The sequence below is a fragment of the Sturnira hondurensis genome, unplaced genomic scaffold, assembly GCF_014824575.4.
Source record: "Sturnira hondurensis isolate 20B ecotype Veracruz unplaced genomic scaffold, ASM1482457v3 Scaffold0019835, whole genome shotgun sequence".
NCBI classification, from domain to species: Eukaryota; Metazoa; Chordata; class Mammalia; order Chiroptera; family Phyllostomidae; genus Sturnira; species Sturnira hondurensis.
The window spans coordinates 1,426,777-1,447,069 of record NW_028092466.1 but is presented as its reverse complement, the minus strand read 5'-3'; the positions used below and the strand labels follow the sequence as shown (position 1 = coordinate 1,447,069).

Below are 20,293 nucleotides of genomic sequence, written 5' to 3'. Positions count from 1 at the left end.
CCTACTCCGTCGCCATTTTCCCAGCCTCTCCTGTTTTATTTCTTTTACTCAGTGTTATATTTGAGATGCATTCATGTTAGAAATGTAACAGTGGTTTATTCATTTTCACTGCTAAGTACTCCATCATAAGAGTATATCACTGCTTACCTATCTGTTCTGTGGTCAGTGAACATGGGAGCTGTTTGAACAGACTTTGCTAGTGTCAACAGTATTACTATGAGTGCTTTCATACATGTGTCATGGTGTGCATGGGCAAACATTCCTCTCAGGCATATATATTAGAGCGAAATTGCCAACTCAAGGAGAATACATATGATGCCAACTCCCTCCAAGGTAGCGAAGCCAGGTGTGAAAATTCCTGTAGCCTCACATCCTCAACACTTGTTGCAATTGATAGACTGTTTAATGCTGGGCTTTGTTTCAGTGCTATCTTATTGTGGTAAATATTTTTGCTTTATTCTGATTATGAGTAAAGTGGCTTATCTTTTATGTTGAGTGAGTCATTGTATTTCTTCTGCTGTACCTGTTCATAACTCTTGCCCATTTTTTCCTTTTTTCATTGAATTTATTGTAGGTGGCATTGGTTCACAAAACCATACAGGTTTCTAGTGTACAGCTCAACAAAACATCATCTGCACACTGCATTGTGCAGAGTCTCTCTTTGTCCCCAACCCCCCTGCTTTTGCCCACCTCCAGCCACCTCCCATCCCCCTTTGCCCCTGGCTAACCTCACACTGCTGTCTGTGTCTTTGTATTTATGTGTTTTTTTTGCTTAATCCCTTCACATTCTTTCATCCAGCACTCTCCCCTCCCCTCCTCTCTGACAGCTGTCGGTCTGTTCCATGTATCCATGTTTCTGTTTCTATTTTGTCCGCCAATTTTACTTTGTTGATTGGATTCCACATATAAATGAGGTCATGTGGTATTTGTCTTTCTCTAACTGGCTTATTTCATTCAGCATAACAATATCCAGGTCCATCCATTCTGTTGCAAAACATAAAAGTTTCTTCTTTTTTATGACCAAGTAGTATTCCATTGTGTAAATGCACCACAGTTTTTTTTATCCACTGATGGGCACTGGGGCTGGTTTCAGATCTTGGCTATTGTAACTAACTTTGCAATGAATTTAGAGGTAGCATATATTCATTCGAATCAGTGTTTCAGGTTTCTTTGAATATATTCCCAGAAATGGGATCACTGGGTCAAGAGGTAGTTCTATTTTTTAGTTTTTTAAGGAAATTTCTTACTGTTTTCCACAGTGGTTGCACCAGTCTGCATTCCCACCAACAGTGCACAGGCTTCCCTTTTCTCCACATCCTTCACAGCACTTCTTATTGGTTGGTTTATTAATGATGGCCTTTCTGACAGGTGTGAGATGATATCTCATTGTGGTTTTAATTTACATTTCTCTGATGATTAGTAACATTGAGCATCCTTTTGTATGTCTATTGGCTATCTGTATATTCTCTTTGGAGAAGTGTCTATTCAGGTCCTATACCCATTTTTTATATGCTCATTTTTTAAAAATTGAGTTATTTGTCTTCCAGGTATTTAGTAATATAAATTCTTTACACATTTCAGACATTAACCCCTTATGAGATGTATCATTGGCAAATGTATTCTCTCATTCACTGGGTTCCCCTTTTATTTAGTTAATGGTTTGTTTTGCTGTGCAAAAGTTTTTTTTTAACTTTGACGTAGTCCCATTTGTTCATTGTTTTTCCTGAGATGATATGTTTGCAAAAATATGAGAGATATCTGAAATTTTACTGGTTATATTTTACTGTAGGATTTTAATGGTTTTGTAACTTACATTAAGTCTTTAATCCATTCTGAGTTCATTCCCATGTTAGGTGTAAGTTGGTAGTCTAGTTTCATTTTTTTTGCACATATCCGTGCAATTTTCTCAACACTATTTATTGCGTAGACTATCTTTACGTCATTGGATGCTCTTGCCTCCTTTGTCAAGTATTGATTAACCATAAAGTCATGGGTTTATTTCTGGGCTTTCTATTCTGTTCCATTGATCTATATATCTGTTTTTATGCCAGTACCATACTGTTTTGATTACTATGATCTTGTAGTATAGTTTGGTATGAGGTGGTATGATACTTCCAACTTGGTTCTTCTTTCTCAAGATTGCTATTCAGCATTTTTTTGGTTCAATATAAATTTTTAAAATATTTTTCTAGGTCTGTGAGATATGCCATTGATATTTTAATAGGAATTATGTTGAATCTATAGATTGCTTTGGGTAGTATGGACATTTTAATGATGTTAATTTTTCCTATCCATGAACACAATATATACTTCCACTTATTTGTATCTTTCTCGATTTCTTTCTCCAGTATTTTATAATTGTCTGAGTATAGGTCTATTACCTTCTTGGTTAAATTTATTCCTAGGCCTAGGTACCTCATTTTGTTGTTATTGTTGTTGTCACAATAGTAAATGGGATATTTCTTTTATTTCCCTTTCTGATAGTTCTTTATTGGTCTATAAAAATGCCATAGATTTCTGAGTATTGATTTAGTATCCCACTCCTTTGCCAAATTAATTTGCTGGATCCACTAGTTTTTTGGTGGAGACTTGGGAGTCTTTTTTTTAATTTTTATTTTTTTTAAATATATTTTATTGATTATACCATCACAGTTGTTCTATTCCCCCCTTCATTCCCCTCCACCCTGCACACCCCCTCCCCCCTTTAGTTTATGACCATATGTCTCAAGTTCTTTAGAGTCTATATTTCCCCTACTATTCTTGCCCTCCCCCCTATCTATTTCTTACCTACCGTCTATGCAACTTATTTTCTGTATCTTCTCCCCCCTTCTCCTCCTCCCACTCCCCTGTTGCTAACCCTCCATGTGTTCTTCATTTCTGTGGATCTGCTCCTGATCTAGCTGTCCTCTTGGTTTGCTTTTGTTTTAGGTGTGGTTGTTAGTAACTGTGAGTTTGCTGTCCTTTCACTGTTCATATTTTTTATCTTCTTTTTCTTAGATAAGTCCCTTTAACATTTCATATAATAAGGGCTTGATGATGATGAACTCCTTGAATTTGGTCTTTATCTGCCCTTCCATTCTAAATGAAAGCTTTGCTGGACAGAGCAGTCTTGGATGTAGGTCTTTGGATTTCATGACTTGGAATACTTCCTTCCAGCTCCTTCTTGCCTGTAAGGTCTCTTTCGAGAAATCTGCTGACAATCTGATGAGAACTCCTTTGTAGATGACTGTCCCCTTATCTCTTGCTGCTTCTAGGATTCTTTCCTTCATTTTAATCTTGGCTAATGTAATTATGATGTGCCTTGGTGTGTTCCTTCTTGGGTCCAACTTCTTTGGGACTCTCTGAGCTGCCTGGATTTCCTGGAAGTCTATTTCCTTTGCTACACTGGGGAAGTTCTCCTTTATTATTTGTTCAAATAAGTTTTCCACTTGTGGCTGTTTCTTTTCCCCTCTGGTACCCCTATAATTCGGATGTTGGAACGTTTAAAGATGTCCTGGAGGTTCCTAAGCCTCTCCTGATTTTTTTGAATTCTCGTTTCTTCATTCTTTTCTGGTTGGATGTTTTGTTCTTCCTTCTGGTCCACTCCCTTGATTTGAGCCCCAGTTTCCTTTTCATCACTATTGGTTTCCTGTGCATTTCCCTTCATTTCAATCAGTTTAGCCTTCATATGTTCCTCTAGTTTGTGACTATAATCAACCAGTTCTGTGAGCATCCTGATCACCAGTGTCTTGAATTGTGCATCTGAGAGGTGTGCTATTTCCTGGTCGCTTAGAGTTACTGGCTCTGGGGCTTTGAGTTCTTCTTGAGCCATATTTTGGACTGTTCATGCCTGTTACGTATGAGAAGCAGAGCCCTAGGTCTTCACCAGGGCGGGGCAACTCAGTCGCTGGGTTGTGACACTGTATGTGGGGGCAGGGCCAAAGCGAACCCCTCTTCCGCCTCTTGCCGCTTGGGCCGTGCAGTCCATCCCACTGCTCGCGAATATTCGACCACGGTCAGCCCGCCACCTTGCGCCCTCACTGGGTTCGCTGGGGCCTGCGTGGTCCATCTCACTGCTCACCCCTTTGCTGGTTTATCTGCATGCGAATGTGTGACTGCAGCCAGCCTGCTGCCCCGAGCCCTCACTGGGTCAGCCCCATGTGGAGCTGCCTCGGCACCTGGGGTCGGGGCATCTTTCTTGCTCATCCCGATCCGCTCCTGGCTCCGCCCCTCTTACCATCCCAGTTGAATGGTTCGTCGTTGTCAGACTTCCGTATAGTTCAATTTTTTGTTCTTTGGCTGTGTCTTTGTTCTCCAAACCTTTGTTGTATTCGAACTTGGTTGTTGGAGAAGTCACAATGTTTCCACCTACGCCTCCATCTTGGTGGAAGTCTGGGAGGTTTTTTTTTAATATACAATATCATGTCATCTGCAAATAATAACCACTTTACATCTTCCTTTACTATTTGGATGCCTTTTATTTCTTCTTCTCTAATTGATGTGGCTAGTACTTCTAATACAATTTGAATAAGAGTGATAAAAGTCGACATTCCTGTCTTGTTCTTGATTTTAAGGGAAACACTTTTAGTTTTTGCCCATTGAGTATGATGTTGGCTGTGGGTTGTCATATGTGGCCTTTATTGGACTTTATTTTTTTCCTCTTCGGTATTTAGAAGCTGTTTAGATACATCATATCTAATTCTTTAGTCATTGTATAGTTCACAAATAGTTTCCCATTTTGTGGCTTGTCTTCCCACTGTATTTATGGTACCTTTTGACAAGCAGTTCTTATTTTTAACATAGCCAAATATGTCCATCTTTTCTTTTATGTTGTCCTCTTTTGCCTTGTGAAATAAATTCTTTTTTGTCCTGAGAAGCTAAAGATACTCTCCTTTATTTTCTGGGCTTTCTATTTCTATTTCTGGGCTTTTACTTCCTAAAAGTTTTGTGATTTTATCTTTCACATTAAGTAGCCCCTTGTCTGCCGCTGTGTTAATATCACACATCCTATACTATAGCTCTATAATAAATTTTTATATCTGGCCACACAAATCCCCATTTGTTTACTTTTATTAAGACTGTCTCAACAATTTTTTGTCCTTTACTATTTTATACAAATTTTAAAAGTAGTTGTAAAAGAAAAAATCTGTAAGGATTTTGTTATACTTACAGTGACTATAGATCCACTTGAGGAGAACTGTCATTTTTATAGTATTGAGTATTTGTGTTCAAGAGCATGTTCTCTCTCCTTTTACCTATGTCTTTTTAAACACTCCTCAGTGAAACTTAGCAATCATTGCTTTTAAAATATTTTTGCATGTTTGCCAACATTTGCTCCTTGACACTTTTTTTCATTCCTAGTATAAAAAATACTTTAAAATAGTATTTTCTGTGTAACTGGAATTGATTTTGTGTCAAACAACTTTGCTAAATTAACTTATAAATCCTAATAATTTATGCACCCATTTGGGTATGCTATATACTTAGTCATCATCTATAAATATACAACAATTTTATATCTTCCTTTTCAGTTTTTTAAAAAAATGTATTTTATCTCTATTTCTTATCTTAACACACTGGCTAGGACTTCCAGCCAATGTTACCTAAAGTGGTTACAACAAGAACCCTTGCCTTATTCTTGATCTTAAAAGGGATACTTCCAACATTTCACCATTGAGCACAACATTTGCTTTGAGTTTTTGTTAATTCCCTTATCTGATCAAAGAAGTTCCATTCTGTTGTTAATTTGTTAAGAGGATTTACATAGATAGATACACAACATCTTATCAAGTACTCTTTCTAATTTCAATAAGATAATTATATTTTTCCTTCAAAATTTTAAAGTGATGAATGTATTACTTGCTTTCTAATCTTAAACCAATTTAGCATTACTGAGATAAGCCCAACTCAAAGTATTACCTTTTTCCAATATATTTACTGGTTGATTTTGTTTGCAAATATTTTGTTTAGCATTGATGCATCTATGTTTGCAATTGAGATTGGCCTTCAATTTTGCTTTCTTATACTGGCTTTGATCTTGCCCTATGGTTTTGCTAGCTTAATAAAATGATTGAGGAAGGAATCCTTGTTAATTCTCTGGAAGAGTTGGTATAAGGTTAAGGTTCTCTGACCTTTGAAAGTTTGATTTAAATTTCCTCCTGAGCCATCTTAGCTTGGTATTTTCTTTCTGGCAAGATTTTTTACCCATAGTATTTCTACTGGGTATAGGGATGGTAAGGGATACCAAGGGATGTAGTAAGCCATATTTGTCTAGAAATGTATATATTTCACGTAAATCTTCAATTTATTGTCATAAAATGTGTATGTTCTTTCTTACCTACTTAATTGATATAGAATCTGTGGTTATGTTCCTCTTCTCCTTTCTACTCAATTTCATTTGTGCTTTCTGGCTTCTTTCCTTGATTAACTTGCTGCACATTTACAAAGAACTAAATTATGAACCCATTGATTCTCTTTGTTATTATTTGATTTCTATTGCAATAATTTATTCTTCTATGTTTACTATTTTCTTCCATTTGGGGGATTTATTTTCTATTCCTTGAGCTGACTTAAGATGGATTCTTTGTTTATTCCTGTTGAACTTTCTTTGTGTTTTTTTTAATGTAACACCTAAAGCTATAAATTTTATTTTCAGTGCAATTTTACTGGCATGTTACAAATCTTATTATGCAACATTTTATTATAACCTGTTTATTTTTCTTTTTATTGAACTTATTGGGGTGACATTGGTTAAAAAAAATTATACAAGTTTCAGGTATACAATTCTATAATACATCAGCTATATGTTCACCACCCCCAGTCAAGTGTCCTTCTAAAACTTTTAATATCCATTACAGTGTATTTATATATTTTTAACGTTCTGAACCTGAGTTCTTCTACTTATATTTCTGTCACTGATTTCTAATGATTGCACATAGTCAGAGACTATGATATATGTAATAATAAGCTTCTGAAATTTCTTGAAGCTTGCTGCATACACTACATTACAGTTGGTTTTTAAAAGTGTTCTGCATCCCTATTTGAAAAGAATGTATATTCTATTACTGTTGGGTGTGAAGTTCTGTACATGCTTAATTGATTAAACTTGTTCATTCTTTTACTGAAACCCACTGTGTCATCCCTCACTGCCTTTTTTGCCTGCTTAACTTACCAATTACAGAGATAGTTGTGTCAAAATCTTCCACTTTGATGGCAGATTATTAATTTCTCCTTGCAATTCTGTCACTTTTTTCATGTATTTTAACATTATGTTACATGAGCATACAGACTTTGACTTTCTGTATCTTCCTGAAAAATAGAAACTTTTAGCAATATACTAAAGATCTTCTCTATCACCAGCTTTATTTCTTGTGGTAGCCCATTCTCTCTTACACTAGCATGACTAAACTGTTTTCCTTTTTGGGATATTTTCCTGGCACCACTCATTTTATCCTTTGTCTCTGAGTCTCTCTGTGCTTTTTGTGTTAGGAGAGATTTTTAAACTTGGCACAGAATTGTGTTTTATCTACCTTACTATTTATCTTATAAGTGAAGAGCTTTGCTTATTAACATCTGTTCTGTTACATATGGGTTAATTGCTACCATTTTATAATGTGTTTTCTGTTTCTTCTTTTCCTTATTCTTCCTTTTCTGCTTTTGGGTTGAATGTGTTTTATTAATGTTTTATTTTCCTTTTTCTTATTCCATTTTTTTCTTTCTACTTGTTTGGGTGTTGTACTAGCTAGGTCTGTGGTTCTAATGGATACCATAACTATTTTAATCATCATTCTTAAAAGGAATAAATGCACCATTTTTGTTACTCTCCTCAAAACCAATACAAAGACTTCAGAATAGTTGATCTCAACTGTTCATTCATCAAATTACATTCTATCATTCCCAGTAATTTCAGTTGTCCACTATTATTTATTTAAAGTCCACAAATTATAATTTATTTTTCCATATTTAATGTTTGTTTAAATTTACCTGCATATTTACTTGTATCTTTACTCATTACATCTTTCTACATTACAGAGCTGCTACCTGAGGTATATCATTAAAAGTTCCTTTAATGAGGGTCTATCTGTGGAGCTCTGTCATTCTTTCTTTGTCTGAAAGTGCATGTGTATTGCCCATGTTCCTGAAAAAAGGGTTTTGTGGAAGAGAAAAATCTGTGATGACAGGTATTTTTCCAGTGTCTATTGAAAACATCATTCCCCTGTCTGGCCTCCCACCACTGCTACTGAGTGAGTAGTCAGCCACCGTTTTAGTGCTTTTTGTCTGTTTCTTCATTTGTTTTTCAGTGGTGGTTTTGTTGTTGTTGTTGTTTTTCTGTACAGAAATCTGTCTTTGCTCTGAACCTAATTCTAAGATTTTTTGTCTTTGTCCCTTTCAGTCATCTTCAGTTTCACACTGAAGTGCCTATGTGAGAGTTTCTTTATATATATATTTTTTCTTTTACTCTGTAACTTTATTTTTAATTCAAGACCATCCCTCCAGTATTCACATCAGCATCTAATTTATATATTTTTACAGTTAAATAATTTTTTCATTGTTTAACCATGATTATAAATACTTCCGATATTTCTGTGACAACTGATGCTGCAGCGAACACCTGCACACAGAGAGCAGCACTGCTGGTTCAGAGCTGTGCATGTTTTATATCAGAGTACGCACTCCCAGGCAGTTTCCTCTGCTGTGCAGTGACTCATCCTCGAATGGCAAGGTCTGACTGGGGCCTGTCCTCATCGGCTGTGAATACTGCCTTTTAAACTTTGTATAACATTGTATTTCTTCTCTTAAAGTATATATGATATAAACTCTACCTTAAAAACCAAAAACTAAACATTAAGAAATAGTAGTGAATGCAAATTAAGGGAAAAATAATAACCTATTTTTTTAGATAACCTATTCTGTTAGATTATACGAAGTTTGAGAGTTTCTTTATATTAATTCCACCTGAGTTTTGTTGGGCTTTACATTTGGTGTCTTTGAACAAATAAAGAAAATTTTCAGCCAGGATCACCTCCAAGATGGCTTCTTGCCCATTCTGTCTCCTGAAGCTCTTACACCTACCTGAGGTCTTTTTCACTGCCCTCCATGTCTTTTAACAATGCACATATTTTTCAGTGTTTTTACTCATTGCACTGCAGTTTGGATAACTTCTCTGTTATCATACAGTGGTTGATTCTCTTTCAGCTGTGTCTAAATCTCCTGTTTAACCCATTGAACAACCTTTAAATTTTAACTATACTTTCCATTTTGGGATCTTCTATATGGCTATTTTATAATTTTGCTTGCTCATCTTTATACCTTCTTTTTCTTTGCTCAAGTTTTAAAGCTTCTCTTTTATTTAACCATTTTTGTAAGTTTTATAATACATTTATTAGAGGATATTCTAAAGACAACATTTGATTTGTCAGCTTAAAAATGGCTTGTTTCTTCATGCCATAGATTAATATTAACATAAAGGCCCACAGAAAATTGTTAGCTTCTTTATCCTGAAATTTCCCGTTATCGTAGCATAATATGATCATTTCTCGCTGTGGTAAAACACATATTAAAAGCTTTTCCCATGCTTCTCTTTACAAAATAATGCCACCACAGGCCATCATTTTTATGTTATGTATGTCAATAAATTTTGTCACTTCTTAGAGTTCATCATTCAATATTAAAGTCCTTACACTATCACAGATTTGGGGCATATTCAAAGAACCTCTGAAATTGCCTCCATTTCTGACTCTGAGACAATGCTGAATTTATCCTTGAACTTAAAGCTGGGTCAGAGCGGGAGCTGTCACCTACTGAGACTATAAGAGGTTGCCTAGGCTTCTGGAAGGTGATTCCTAAAGAAAGCATTTCTGTCTGGGCTGATATTTCACCCTTCAAGGGTCAAGTGACTTGTTTTGGTTTGTCCCAAACTGATGTTGAGAAACTGCAAAGAAGGCTCTTTCCCCTGCTACATGGGGTAGGAACAATGAAGCAAGGTGCTTAAGCAAGAATTTTTTCTTTGTCCTTTAAATATACTGAATATTGTTATTTTATGTTCTGCATCTGAATTCCCATATCTGAAATCTTAACAGGTTTAGTTTTGCTTTTTCTGCTGGCTCCTGCTCATGGAGACTTCCTTCCTTGTAAATTTTGTGACTTTTGATTGTAAAAAATAATGTCTCTCAGAATCTCATCTGTGGAACTCCTCTGAGGATTGGATTCTACTTGCATTTCTCCAGAAAGGATGTGTATTTGTTTCTGCGAGTCATCAAGGGACTCTCCCAACCCAGACCAATTATACTTTAACTTTCCCAGTAGTCCACCTAGTGCCCAGATGAAGGCAGGCAAGTTTCCAGACTGTCCCTTTTTGTGCACGCACATTTATTTCTTGTTCATCTTATGGTGTTGCAACTCCATGTTCGGCTTCCTGTTAGCCTCCTCACCTTGTGAGGGTACAAGGCTTAAACATACCTGTTCATCACGTACCATAAAGCAATCAAAGTAGAAGTTCAAGGTCTCCAAAGTTCTGTAGATACTATTACATGAAAGCCAGCTTTGAGTGTTGCTTAGTTCTTGCTTTGAACACATCTTCAGTCTCTTGGGATTCCTTACTTTCATGCCACCTTAGTGAAGCATTATTAAATGATTTTGAAATATTTGCTTAAGCATTTTAGATGCTTTAGCAGAAGGCTTTTTTTCATACCATCATGTATACCAGACAGCTAGATGCAGAAGCTGACGATTCTCTACCTTACTCTGCAGTTAGACCATTCCACTGACACCACTCTTGTCAGGATCACTGATACCTTTCATGTGGCTGAGTCCTGTGGTGACTATCAGGCATCATCCTACTTGTACCTCTCTGCAGGATTTGGCACAACTGATCACTCCGTCCTTTCCAAACAAGTTCTTTCCCTGGCTCTCAAGATAACTCACTGTTCTGGTTTTCCTTCCAGCTCACTGGCTATGCCTTCCTGGTCAAATTCATCTCTGCTTCTAGACCTCAAGATATTAAAATTTCCAAAAACCCCAGACCTGAACTTTCTTCTTTATCTATATTCTATTCTAGGTGATATCCAACCCAATGTTTTAAATCCATCTGTGTCCTGATAACTACCAAATTTATATTTTCACCCTGCCTCTTAGGAACTCTAGAATTATATTCAAGTGCCTAATAGGTACTTCCCTGAGGTGTCCAGTGTCTGTGAGGCATCTCAAGCCTACCATGTGTAAAACTTATCCCTCTCCCTCCAAAAAACTCGTCTTCCCCAATTCTTCCCTCTGCCTTTAAATGGCATCAGCATTTACCCCACTGCCAGGAGTTTATTATTTTTTTTCATTCCCTCACACCTGTTCCCCAATTCATCAGTGGGTCCTCTTGACTCTCTATACAAAATTATCTTGACTCTGACTACTCCTGATGTCCACCCCAGGTCAAAACCAGCATCTCCTGTCATCTGGACAATGATTAGAGTCCCTGAGAATGCCCTCTGTTCTTGTATCCCCCTCACCAAGGCCACTGTCACCATCACCACTATCACCTCCACCCATAAAACCTGTTCTCCTCCAGCTACTCTTAGAAGATAGAAACCAAGTCATATCACTCTCTTCCTCAGAATCCTCATGCTTAGACTGGCGCCCTTCCTCGTGCGACTCCCTCTATCTGGAAAGCACTTCCATCCCTTCTGTAGCTCAGTCCATCACATCATTGACATTTTGTTCAAATATCCCCTTACTTAGGGAAAAAGCCTCCACTGACCCTCGCATGGAAGACAGTCCTATTCTTAGTCTCTACCTCCTTACCTCATAGCACTCATCAGTATGTGAAAGTATACAATTTATTTTATCTAGGTTTCCTCTTTACTTTTCACCCTAGAATATAAACTTCATCAAGGCAAAGCCCTCGTTTATCTTATTTATTGTTCTACCCTCAGAACCTGGATGCATGCTAGGGCTCGTAATAAATGCTCACTAAACAGTTTTGAATTAAAGAATAAATCTGACTTAATTTTCACATAACCAGTGAGATAGAAATGCTCTTTCCAATCTTACAGACGAGGAAACCGAGACTCAGAGAGGCTAAATGACTTGATCACCAGTTACACATCTTGTGCCAAAATCAAACCCAAATAGGTATGATTTTAGAGGCCACAGTATTTTTTTTGCTTTCCATATTTTTAACTTTTCACTTTGAAATAATTTCAGAGTTACAACAAAGTTGCAAAAATAATAAAAAGAGTGCTCTTTTACCTTCATTCAGCTTCCCCAAATGATAACATTTTATGTAACCAATGATTTTAGTTACATAACCATTTGGATATCCAAACCAGGAAGTTAATATCCAAACCAGGAAGTTAATATTTATGTAGAATAGTAACCATTCATATTTCAGCAATTGTCCCATGAATGTGTTGTGCCTCCCAAGTCTCTTCTAGCATGGAGGTTTCAGCCTTGTCTTTCATGACTGACACTTCAGGAGAGGGCTGTATTCCCATTTTCATGATATACTCAGTACAGAATGCTGGGTACAAGGAAAGTTTTCCACTTTATAGCAATAAAGCTATAATTGTCGGAGAAATAAATAAATCTTCCTTTTGAGGAATAGGAGGAAAATGTCTCCTGCTGTTCTGTTTTGCTTAGTTTGGCAGACCTTGAAATGTTTATAAAAAACAGTGAGAGTGGCTTGCTCAAGAAAGTCGAAAAAGGAGACTTCAAAGGACTGGTTGAGATTATGGAACACCTTATGGCTCTTAAAGAACGGCAGAGCAGCACTGACGAGATGTTCGAGCCCTTAAAGCAGACCATTGAATTGCTGAAGACCTATGGACAAGAATTGCCGGAAACAGTGTTTAAGCATCTGGAGGTCAGTGCAAAGTTTGTTCTCTTAATAAAAGAAGTAGCAGGAAAGTTTCGGGCTTCCAGAGTGGGACAAGATGGGTTCAAGTAAGTGAAAAACAGGGCGTGGTGATGACCCAAGGGCCACATTCTGGAACTGTATGTGTAGTGTGTGTGTGTAGCAGTGAGCACATGCTTGAAACACAATAAATATGAAACAGTGTAATGCTGGAGATATGTAGGAGAATTAGTGTATGTAAGATAAATGTTTGGGGTGGGGTTTTTTTTTCAGAACTAGGGATGAGCCAACTTTTTGATGCAGAGACAACAAGCAGGTTTGAGAGACATTAAGATATTGTAAGAGGAAATGTAGGACACGAAAAAAATCCCAGCCCTCTTGAAAGAGCAGAAAAGGGCGAGGACCACTAGCTGAGAGGGTAGGTCAAGGAGAGTGGTACTGATTGGGAAGCAGGAGATGGTCAGAAGAGCAGGCCACCAGGAAGGTAAGTCAAGGCAGTGGAAGTGAGAGTGGCCCGATGACCCCAGGACATTGTCCCATGGAACAGTAGCAGAGATGAAGACACGAGGGTGCTGTCCAGCCTCAGGATGGTGGGGGCAGGGAAGCACAATGTGGGTCTGACCACACTGAGTCTGCCTTGCAGGAGCTGCCTGAGAAGTGGAGCAACATGAAGAAGTTGGCCATTACTGTGAGGCAGCATGTGGCGCCCCTGCAGGCGAACGAAGTGACCCTTCTCCGCCAGAGGTGCTCAGCCTTCGAGGCGGAACAGCAGCAGTTCTGGGAACGATTCCACACAGAGGCGCCCTTCAGGTAAGGACCCAAGTTCCTGCCGCTGCCTTTTTTCCTGTGCACTCGGCAATCTTTGAGTCACTGGTGCTCTCTCCACGAAGTTGGTGTGTTCTTCAGGGTATGAGCACTAGTCAACAGTCTTCCCTGCCGTTTAGGTCCATAGGTTAGAACGTGGTGCGGACGTGGGCAGAGTCCTGTCACAGCCTGTGTGAGATGACCAGAGGCTGGACAGATGCTGTGCCTTGAAAAAGTCTGGCATCCTCTCTTCCTCCAGGTCTAGAAAGGGATTTAATGTGGTAAAATTACTAGAGGGTTTTCTTTTTTTTAAATGAACTTGACATGTAACACTGGGTGAGTTTAGGTACGCAGTGCATTACTTTGACACATTTATACATTGTAACATGATTGCTGAGGTAGTGCTATGTATCACACTACATAATCGCAGTGCAATATTGTGTATGTTCGTTATACTGTGCATCAGCTTCAATGGCTTATTGACTACTCATTACAGGCGTGTTCCCTCAAATGTCATCACTCTTGTCTCCACTCCCTCTGCCTGTAACCACCATTGCACTCTCCGTTTTTTACAGGTTTAACTTTTTAAGAATCCTCTTGTAAGTGATATTACACAGTGCTTGTCTTTCTCTGACTTACCTCACTTGGTGTAACGTGTGAAAGGCCCTCCCATGTTGTTGCAAACAGGAGGCTATCCCTCTGTCTCATGGCTGAATAATATCTTGTTGAGTATGTGTTTCACGTCTTGTTATTCTTTCCTTCATTGCTGGGCATCTGGGTTGTTTCCATGTCTTGGCTGCTGTGAACAATGCTGCAACAAGCACGGGAGTGTGTGTGCTGTGTGGAGCCCATTTTCCTTTTCTCTGGTTGTATTCCCAGAAGTGGAGCTGTTGGATTGTATGGCAAATCTACTTTGACTCTTTCTGAAGAAACTCCGTGTTGCTTTTTATAGTGGTTGGAACTAAAATTACTAAGTTTTTACTAAACCATCAGTGTTCAAAGTGCTTACAGACTCCTTTTGGTTTAAATAAATGGCTGACAGAATTTTAAATGATTTTGGATGGCATTTTGGTAAACTGAAAGAAGGATTTGAGGTGAAAGATTCACTTCAGGGTGGGCTCTCTCTACTTGGCCCGGGCCCAGACACCTCCCTCCTTGTGACGAGGGCTCTTTCTATAAACAGAACATTGGCAGGATGGGCAACCCCACTCCCACGCACACACACACGGGCTCCCTCGCTTGGAGAGGCAGTCTGCCTGGTGTTGCTCTGCATCCACTGCACAGCACCAGGGGCTCCACCAGGAGAACACACTGGTTCTCATTGGTTCTGTGTCTGCTGAGGAAGTGGGTGCCTCTCCCCTCATTTGAGCTTGAGGATTTGCTTTCTGTTTCTCTCTGGCTGAGCTTCTCTCTGGCTCTCCTCTATAGGATTGGGTAGACAGATGAACTTGGAAGTCTCCAAACCTGAAAATGCCCTATGTAAGGAGGAAGGAACTTTTTCATTTGCAAGGATTACTTACTCACAGAAATATAACATTGAAAGATACAGGTTAGTATAACAAATGAAACCAAAAATCCCACAACTTCATTGGAAGGAAATAGAGCACAGTGATTAAGTCCATGGACTTTGGATTCAGGCTGCTTAGTGTCTAATCTCAGCTCAGCAACTCACTGTGTATGTTAGGGAAATGACATCACATCTCTGTGCTTCCGTTTCCTCATCTGGTAAATGGGGTTAACAATAACATTCACCTCAGGAGGTTGCTGATAGGAGTAAAGAGACAATCTTTGCAAGTATTTGACACCCAATACTAGGGAGCCAATCTTCCTGGTTTTCCTGGGACTCTCTGGGGTCGAGCATAATGGCCACACGTCTGAGAGAAGCCCCTCTCTTTCCGGACTATTGATCACCCCACCTGGCATGCAGTAAGGGCCTACCTATCCTTATCATTTATTCATCAAACATTTATTAGGCAGCTACTACCTCCCAAACATTATACTTGCAGCTATGGAGAACAGAATGAGTACATTAAGAGTCAGGGAGGGACACACGTGTAAACCATGCTTAAGATATGTACATAACCTAAGCAGCATGCTGACATTTCAGCTGCATGTTAGAATCACCTAGGGAGCACTGAAGACTTCCAGTGTCGCACCCTAGCCTGGTGGCTCAATTGTTTGGAGCATCATCCCGTACACCAAAAAGGTGGGTTTGACTCCCACTCAGAGCATATACCTGGGTTGTGGGTTGGATCCCCAGTGGGGGCATGTATAGGAGGCATCCGATGTTTCTTTCTCACATCGATGCTTCTTTCTCTCTCTCTCAAATCAATAGACATACCCTCGGGTGAGAATTTAAAAGAAAAAGCTTCCAATATCCAGCCTTTCTATAACCCAACCAAATAAATCAGACTCTCTGCAGGTGATGCCTGAGCATCAGTATTTTGTGAAGCCCCCCAAGTGATTCCCATGTGCAGCTGAATTGTAGACTGCTGCCTAGAGGGGAGTAACTGGTTTTTCTTTAGGTGATTATGCCAGGGCATGTGACTCTGAATGAGTCTATAGCCTTCAGAATAATTGCCTTAGGAGCCATGCCCCTGTTCCAAAGAAGGAGCAATTGCTCGAAACATCTGTGAAACTCCATCAGGGACTTTTCTTTCAGAGTCTGAGGCACATTCCCTCAACTATCCTTTGGCATGCAATAGAACTTTCGAAATTCAGCACTGACTGTACAGAGTTGAAGCTGATGCTGGAGCTGGGTTATCAAGCTAGGTAGTTCTACCTACTTCATGTTAACAACAATCACAGCCATAAAAATAAGGACATTGATATTTTTGCATCAGTTGTCTCTTAAGAAAATTTCAAGAAAGAAATTCCAAAGATGTTTAGTGAAATATCTTTCTGAACAGGCTTGTGAGACCGCTTTGAAAGGAAACAGCAACACATTTACTGGTGTGTTTTTGTGTGTCTGTTGGAAATCTGGCGTCTCTCCCTCATTCATAGTTACATCGTGTATGTGTATCGATCAGCTGGTGTTGTTTCTTCATTTGATAGCTGCATTGTGTTTTCTTTCTTAGCATTTGTATCTACTGCCTATGAGGACATCGCTACTCTTTGCTGGGTTTTACAAATTCACATCTGTTAATTTGACATGCAGATGAATCTTTGCAAAAGAATACTTTGAAAAGAACTGCTCACAGCAGTGTGGAAAACCAAACGTTGCTGCAATTTTGATGTATTTCTCTTCTTGTGAAGAAAACCATCAGGAGTAGAGCAGAATTGGATATGCTGCTGGAGGGAAACTTCGTGGGTGTCAGCTCATGTTTTGCTTTGTTTCTTAGTTTGGTGTTTGTGAGAGTATGTGTTTAAAAGTTTTAGGCACACTGTGTGGCAAATGAGTGTAATTCTGGTTCCTTCACTTTAAAGCCTTTATAAATTTCTGAAATGCAGGCCCTAGTACATTCCTCTGTGCATGCCAGTTTCCGTTTTTGATTAGACAGAGGTTAAGCTCGCACCAGTCTTGTCTTTGAGGAGCAAAAGGAAAGTGAGTGTCTCATTAGGCTCTTGCAGTCTGACAGTTGCTGGGTGAAGTCAGGTTGCTTAGGTTGAGGTTCTTCATGTCCAAGTCAAGTTTTCCTTCCTCCTTTAGTTCTTAACCTTAAGCTGTATCAGCATCTTCTTAGCTGGGCTCTCTCATGTCACAGCAGTTGGCTAAATCATCATGCTCAGATTCAAGAACTTTCCACAAATTTTAAAATTGGAGACTAACTCTTCCCTTTTAGGAATGCTTCATTCCTAAAAGGTTTTAAGAAAGGAATGCTTCATTTGTTCTTCTAGCTGCATTCTCTGCCTCAGCCTTCCTGACCTTGAGCATTCCTGACCTTCAGGAATGATGCTGTGACATACAGTCTTCTTTCCACATCAACACCAAGGTAATCAGGGGGTTCTGAGCCCAAGCACTTGATCCCTGTGAGCTCCACTCAGTGGAGGCCGTTAGTATTCTCAGCTGCCTGGCAATCAGATTCCATGAATGGTTAGGAGAGCATTCTTGGAGACATTCTCCCATTGGGTGTTGTCCTGCATGATAACTAGAGAAAGTGAGGCATTCCAAACAGCCCCGTGCAGCAGGCAGAGGAAAAGGGGCTTTGTCTCACCTGCACAATGCCTGTTGTCTCTTTGATAGCTGGAGAAAAAAGCTATGTCACTCATTAAATCTCCCAGGGGGGGACCTGTTGCCTCCTAAGACAGGCCATTAGTTTAGCTTGACCCTGTTCTTCTAGTGAATCTGACTTGGTCACCTGATTCAGGCTTCTGTGGAGCAGAAGAGGCTCTAGTCCTAGTAGTGGAATTAGCCAAAAATGATGCAAGTGCTAGGATTTTAAGATAATACATATTCCTCAACCTCAAAGATTTACAGCCTCAGGGACAATTTAGAAAATGAGTAATTAGACTTGTTCATTGGGTGTCAGCTTTAACCTGCACAAAAGAGGCAATCCACACCACCTGCTGAAGATGTTGCTTGATCCAACAGACAAACAAAAATTAGCCATTTTGAGAAAAGAGGTGTGGGAAGTGAGGATATTCTGGGTAAGGAAAGCAGAATATACAGAGGCACAGAAGAATGAAACTACAAGAAATAGCTGGAGACCTGCCTGTGTGCGTGCTGGAATGCAGGAGGTGGGAGATGAGAATTGCAGAGGGGGAGGCAGTCCACTTGCCCAGGTTTGGTCCATGTGCCCAGGTTTGGTCCATGTGCCCAGGTTTGGTCCATGAGGAGTCTAAATACCATGTGCTTGTGGCCATGGAGGACAGAATGGGAGGAAATGGACTCAAGGCTATGTGTTCCATGGGAGAATGGATTTGAGAGAGATTTGGGAAGGACAATCAGCAGAATTGACTGAGTATGGGAGATAAGGCAATAGAGTTGAGCATAATTCCCATCTTCCATTCTGGGCAAGTAGGTGGGAGGTATTGTTTCACCTCTCAATGGGGTTGGGGGCCACTGAATGAGAAGCACTAAAAGATCACAAATGCAGATCAGACATGTTGTTTTATGGTGTCTGGGAGGTATCAAGCAGAGGTGTGTCATCATTCATTGTGGAGGCAGGCATGGAAAGTAACATTTACCAGCTGCTAGTTTCCCAAGAATTAAGTCACTTATTCCACTCTCTCTCTCCCTGCCCTCACATCTCAGTGAGACCTGCATCAATCATTTTTCTAAGATCATATCATATGAATGAGCACCATATTTCCATTTCTCTTAATTATAGTTGTATTCATCCAGACTTTCCAGGCATTTCTCTTTTGGATTAAAATACTTTTGCATTATTATTTTAATTTCAAAGACTTGCTACACCCTTTTCTCTTCCATTACTTTCTTGTCCTTATACTCTATTGCTCCCTCAGGGTTTGGAGAGCTGCTTTGTGTTTATTAGGTACATTAATCAGGACTGTGAATATCCTGACAATTTGCACTAGAGTTTTGAAATGGGAAGAGGTTACCTGCCCTCGCGTCTAGAGGTTTCTTTCACTCCTTAAGCCAAATGAACTTTTATGGGTGCTCAGCTATAGGAAATGACTGTCCACAAATTTAAACTATAAACAAAAAGTATGCCACAGGATAGATAAAATTTGGAATACGTTTGACAAATTATCAGTTTTTATAGATCTTTGAGGAACCAGTATTAATTAAGAATGTTCATATGTGCTGCAGAAAGAATGGCTAGAAAGATCATTCTTTTCTTACTCAATTAATTATTCCTGAGTTATAGTCCCTCAATAAATTGAACAAAATATGAGCTTTTAAAATTTGGTCTGATAGACTTTGTACTAACACCAAGAGGTTAAGTTCACTTTTCATGTTCACTCTAGTCAAGGTAAAAAGTAGGAGCATACACATGCCAGCAATTAGTTTTTGCAAATGAAGAATAAGCAGAAGGGCATTTATGCAATAACCTTTCCTGCTGGACCGCTTGCCATAAGGATGTTACATTTCTTTCCTTCTGGATCTTTTCCCCCTGCTCTTACAGAAGAGAAAGCCCCCTGCCTACAACAACAGAGGGCCTCTACAGCTCTGGGAACTCCAGCCTCATGTTTTGTTCTGAAACAAAAATTAGCCATTTGGGCCAAAGAGGCACAGAGAATAGCGAAGGTGTGCAATGATGTTCAATCTCATTCTTAAAAGATGCAAACTCACGATCATAGGCCAAAAACTATTTAGATTGAACAAATGGGAATAAAACATAACAAACAACAAAGCTAATCTGACACTAATTTAATGGTATGCATAACTGTTGTTTTGTTGCCTGGTAATTAGGCTTAAGTGGTGGGCCATTCAGGTAAATAGCTGTAATTAGGATTACTTTCCATCCAGTCAAATATTTCCAAAGACAACTGAGAAAGGATGCAGTTGAAGAGAAAGAGTTTATGTCATTCTCTTCCCTTTTACCTCCTCTCCATACCCCACCAGTTAACATGTGTGTGTGTGCACACATACACATGCACTCCCACATGTGTGCACTCACACACATTAGATCAGCGGAAATGACCATCCTCCAGTTACTCATTTCCTCTCATTTGTCACCTTAGTGATGTAACCTATGATGTCCTGTTGTGATTTTAGAGGGACATAGCATCCACCCTAAGTCATAGTATCCTTGGTATCTAGCC

General features: G+C 39.2%; 1 protein-coding gene across 5 annotated transcripts in view; it reads left to right on the top strand.

Moving 5' to 3' along the window:
* The window catches only part of DNAH9 (dynein axonemal heavy chain 9), a 393,611-nt gene that overhangs the window by 76,618 nt on the left and 296,700 nt on the right, over positions 1-20,293 (top strand). For all 5 annotated transcript variants that reach the window (XM_037028297.1, XM_037028295.1, XM_037028294.1 and 2 more), the window contains exons 18-19: positions 12,607-12,829; positions 13,464-13,630. In XM_037028297.1, coding sequence (XP_036884192.1) covers positions 12,607-12,829; positions 13,464-13,630 — 390 coding nt within the window. The remainder of the gene's footprint in view (positions 1-12,606; positions 12,830-13,463; positions 13,631-20,293) is intronic.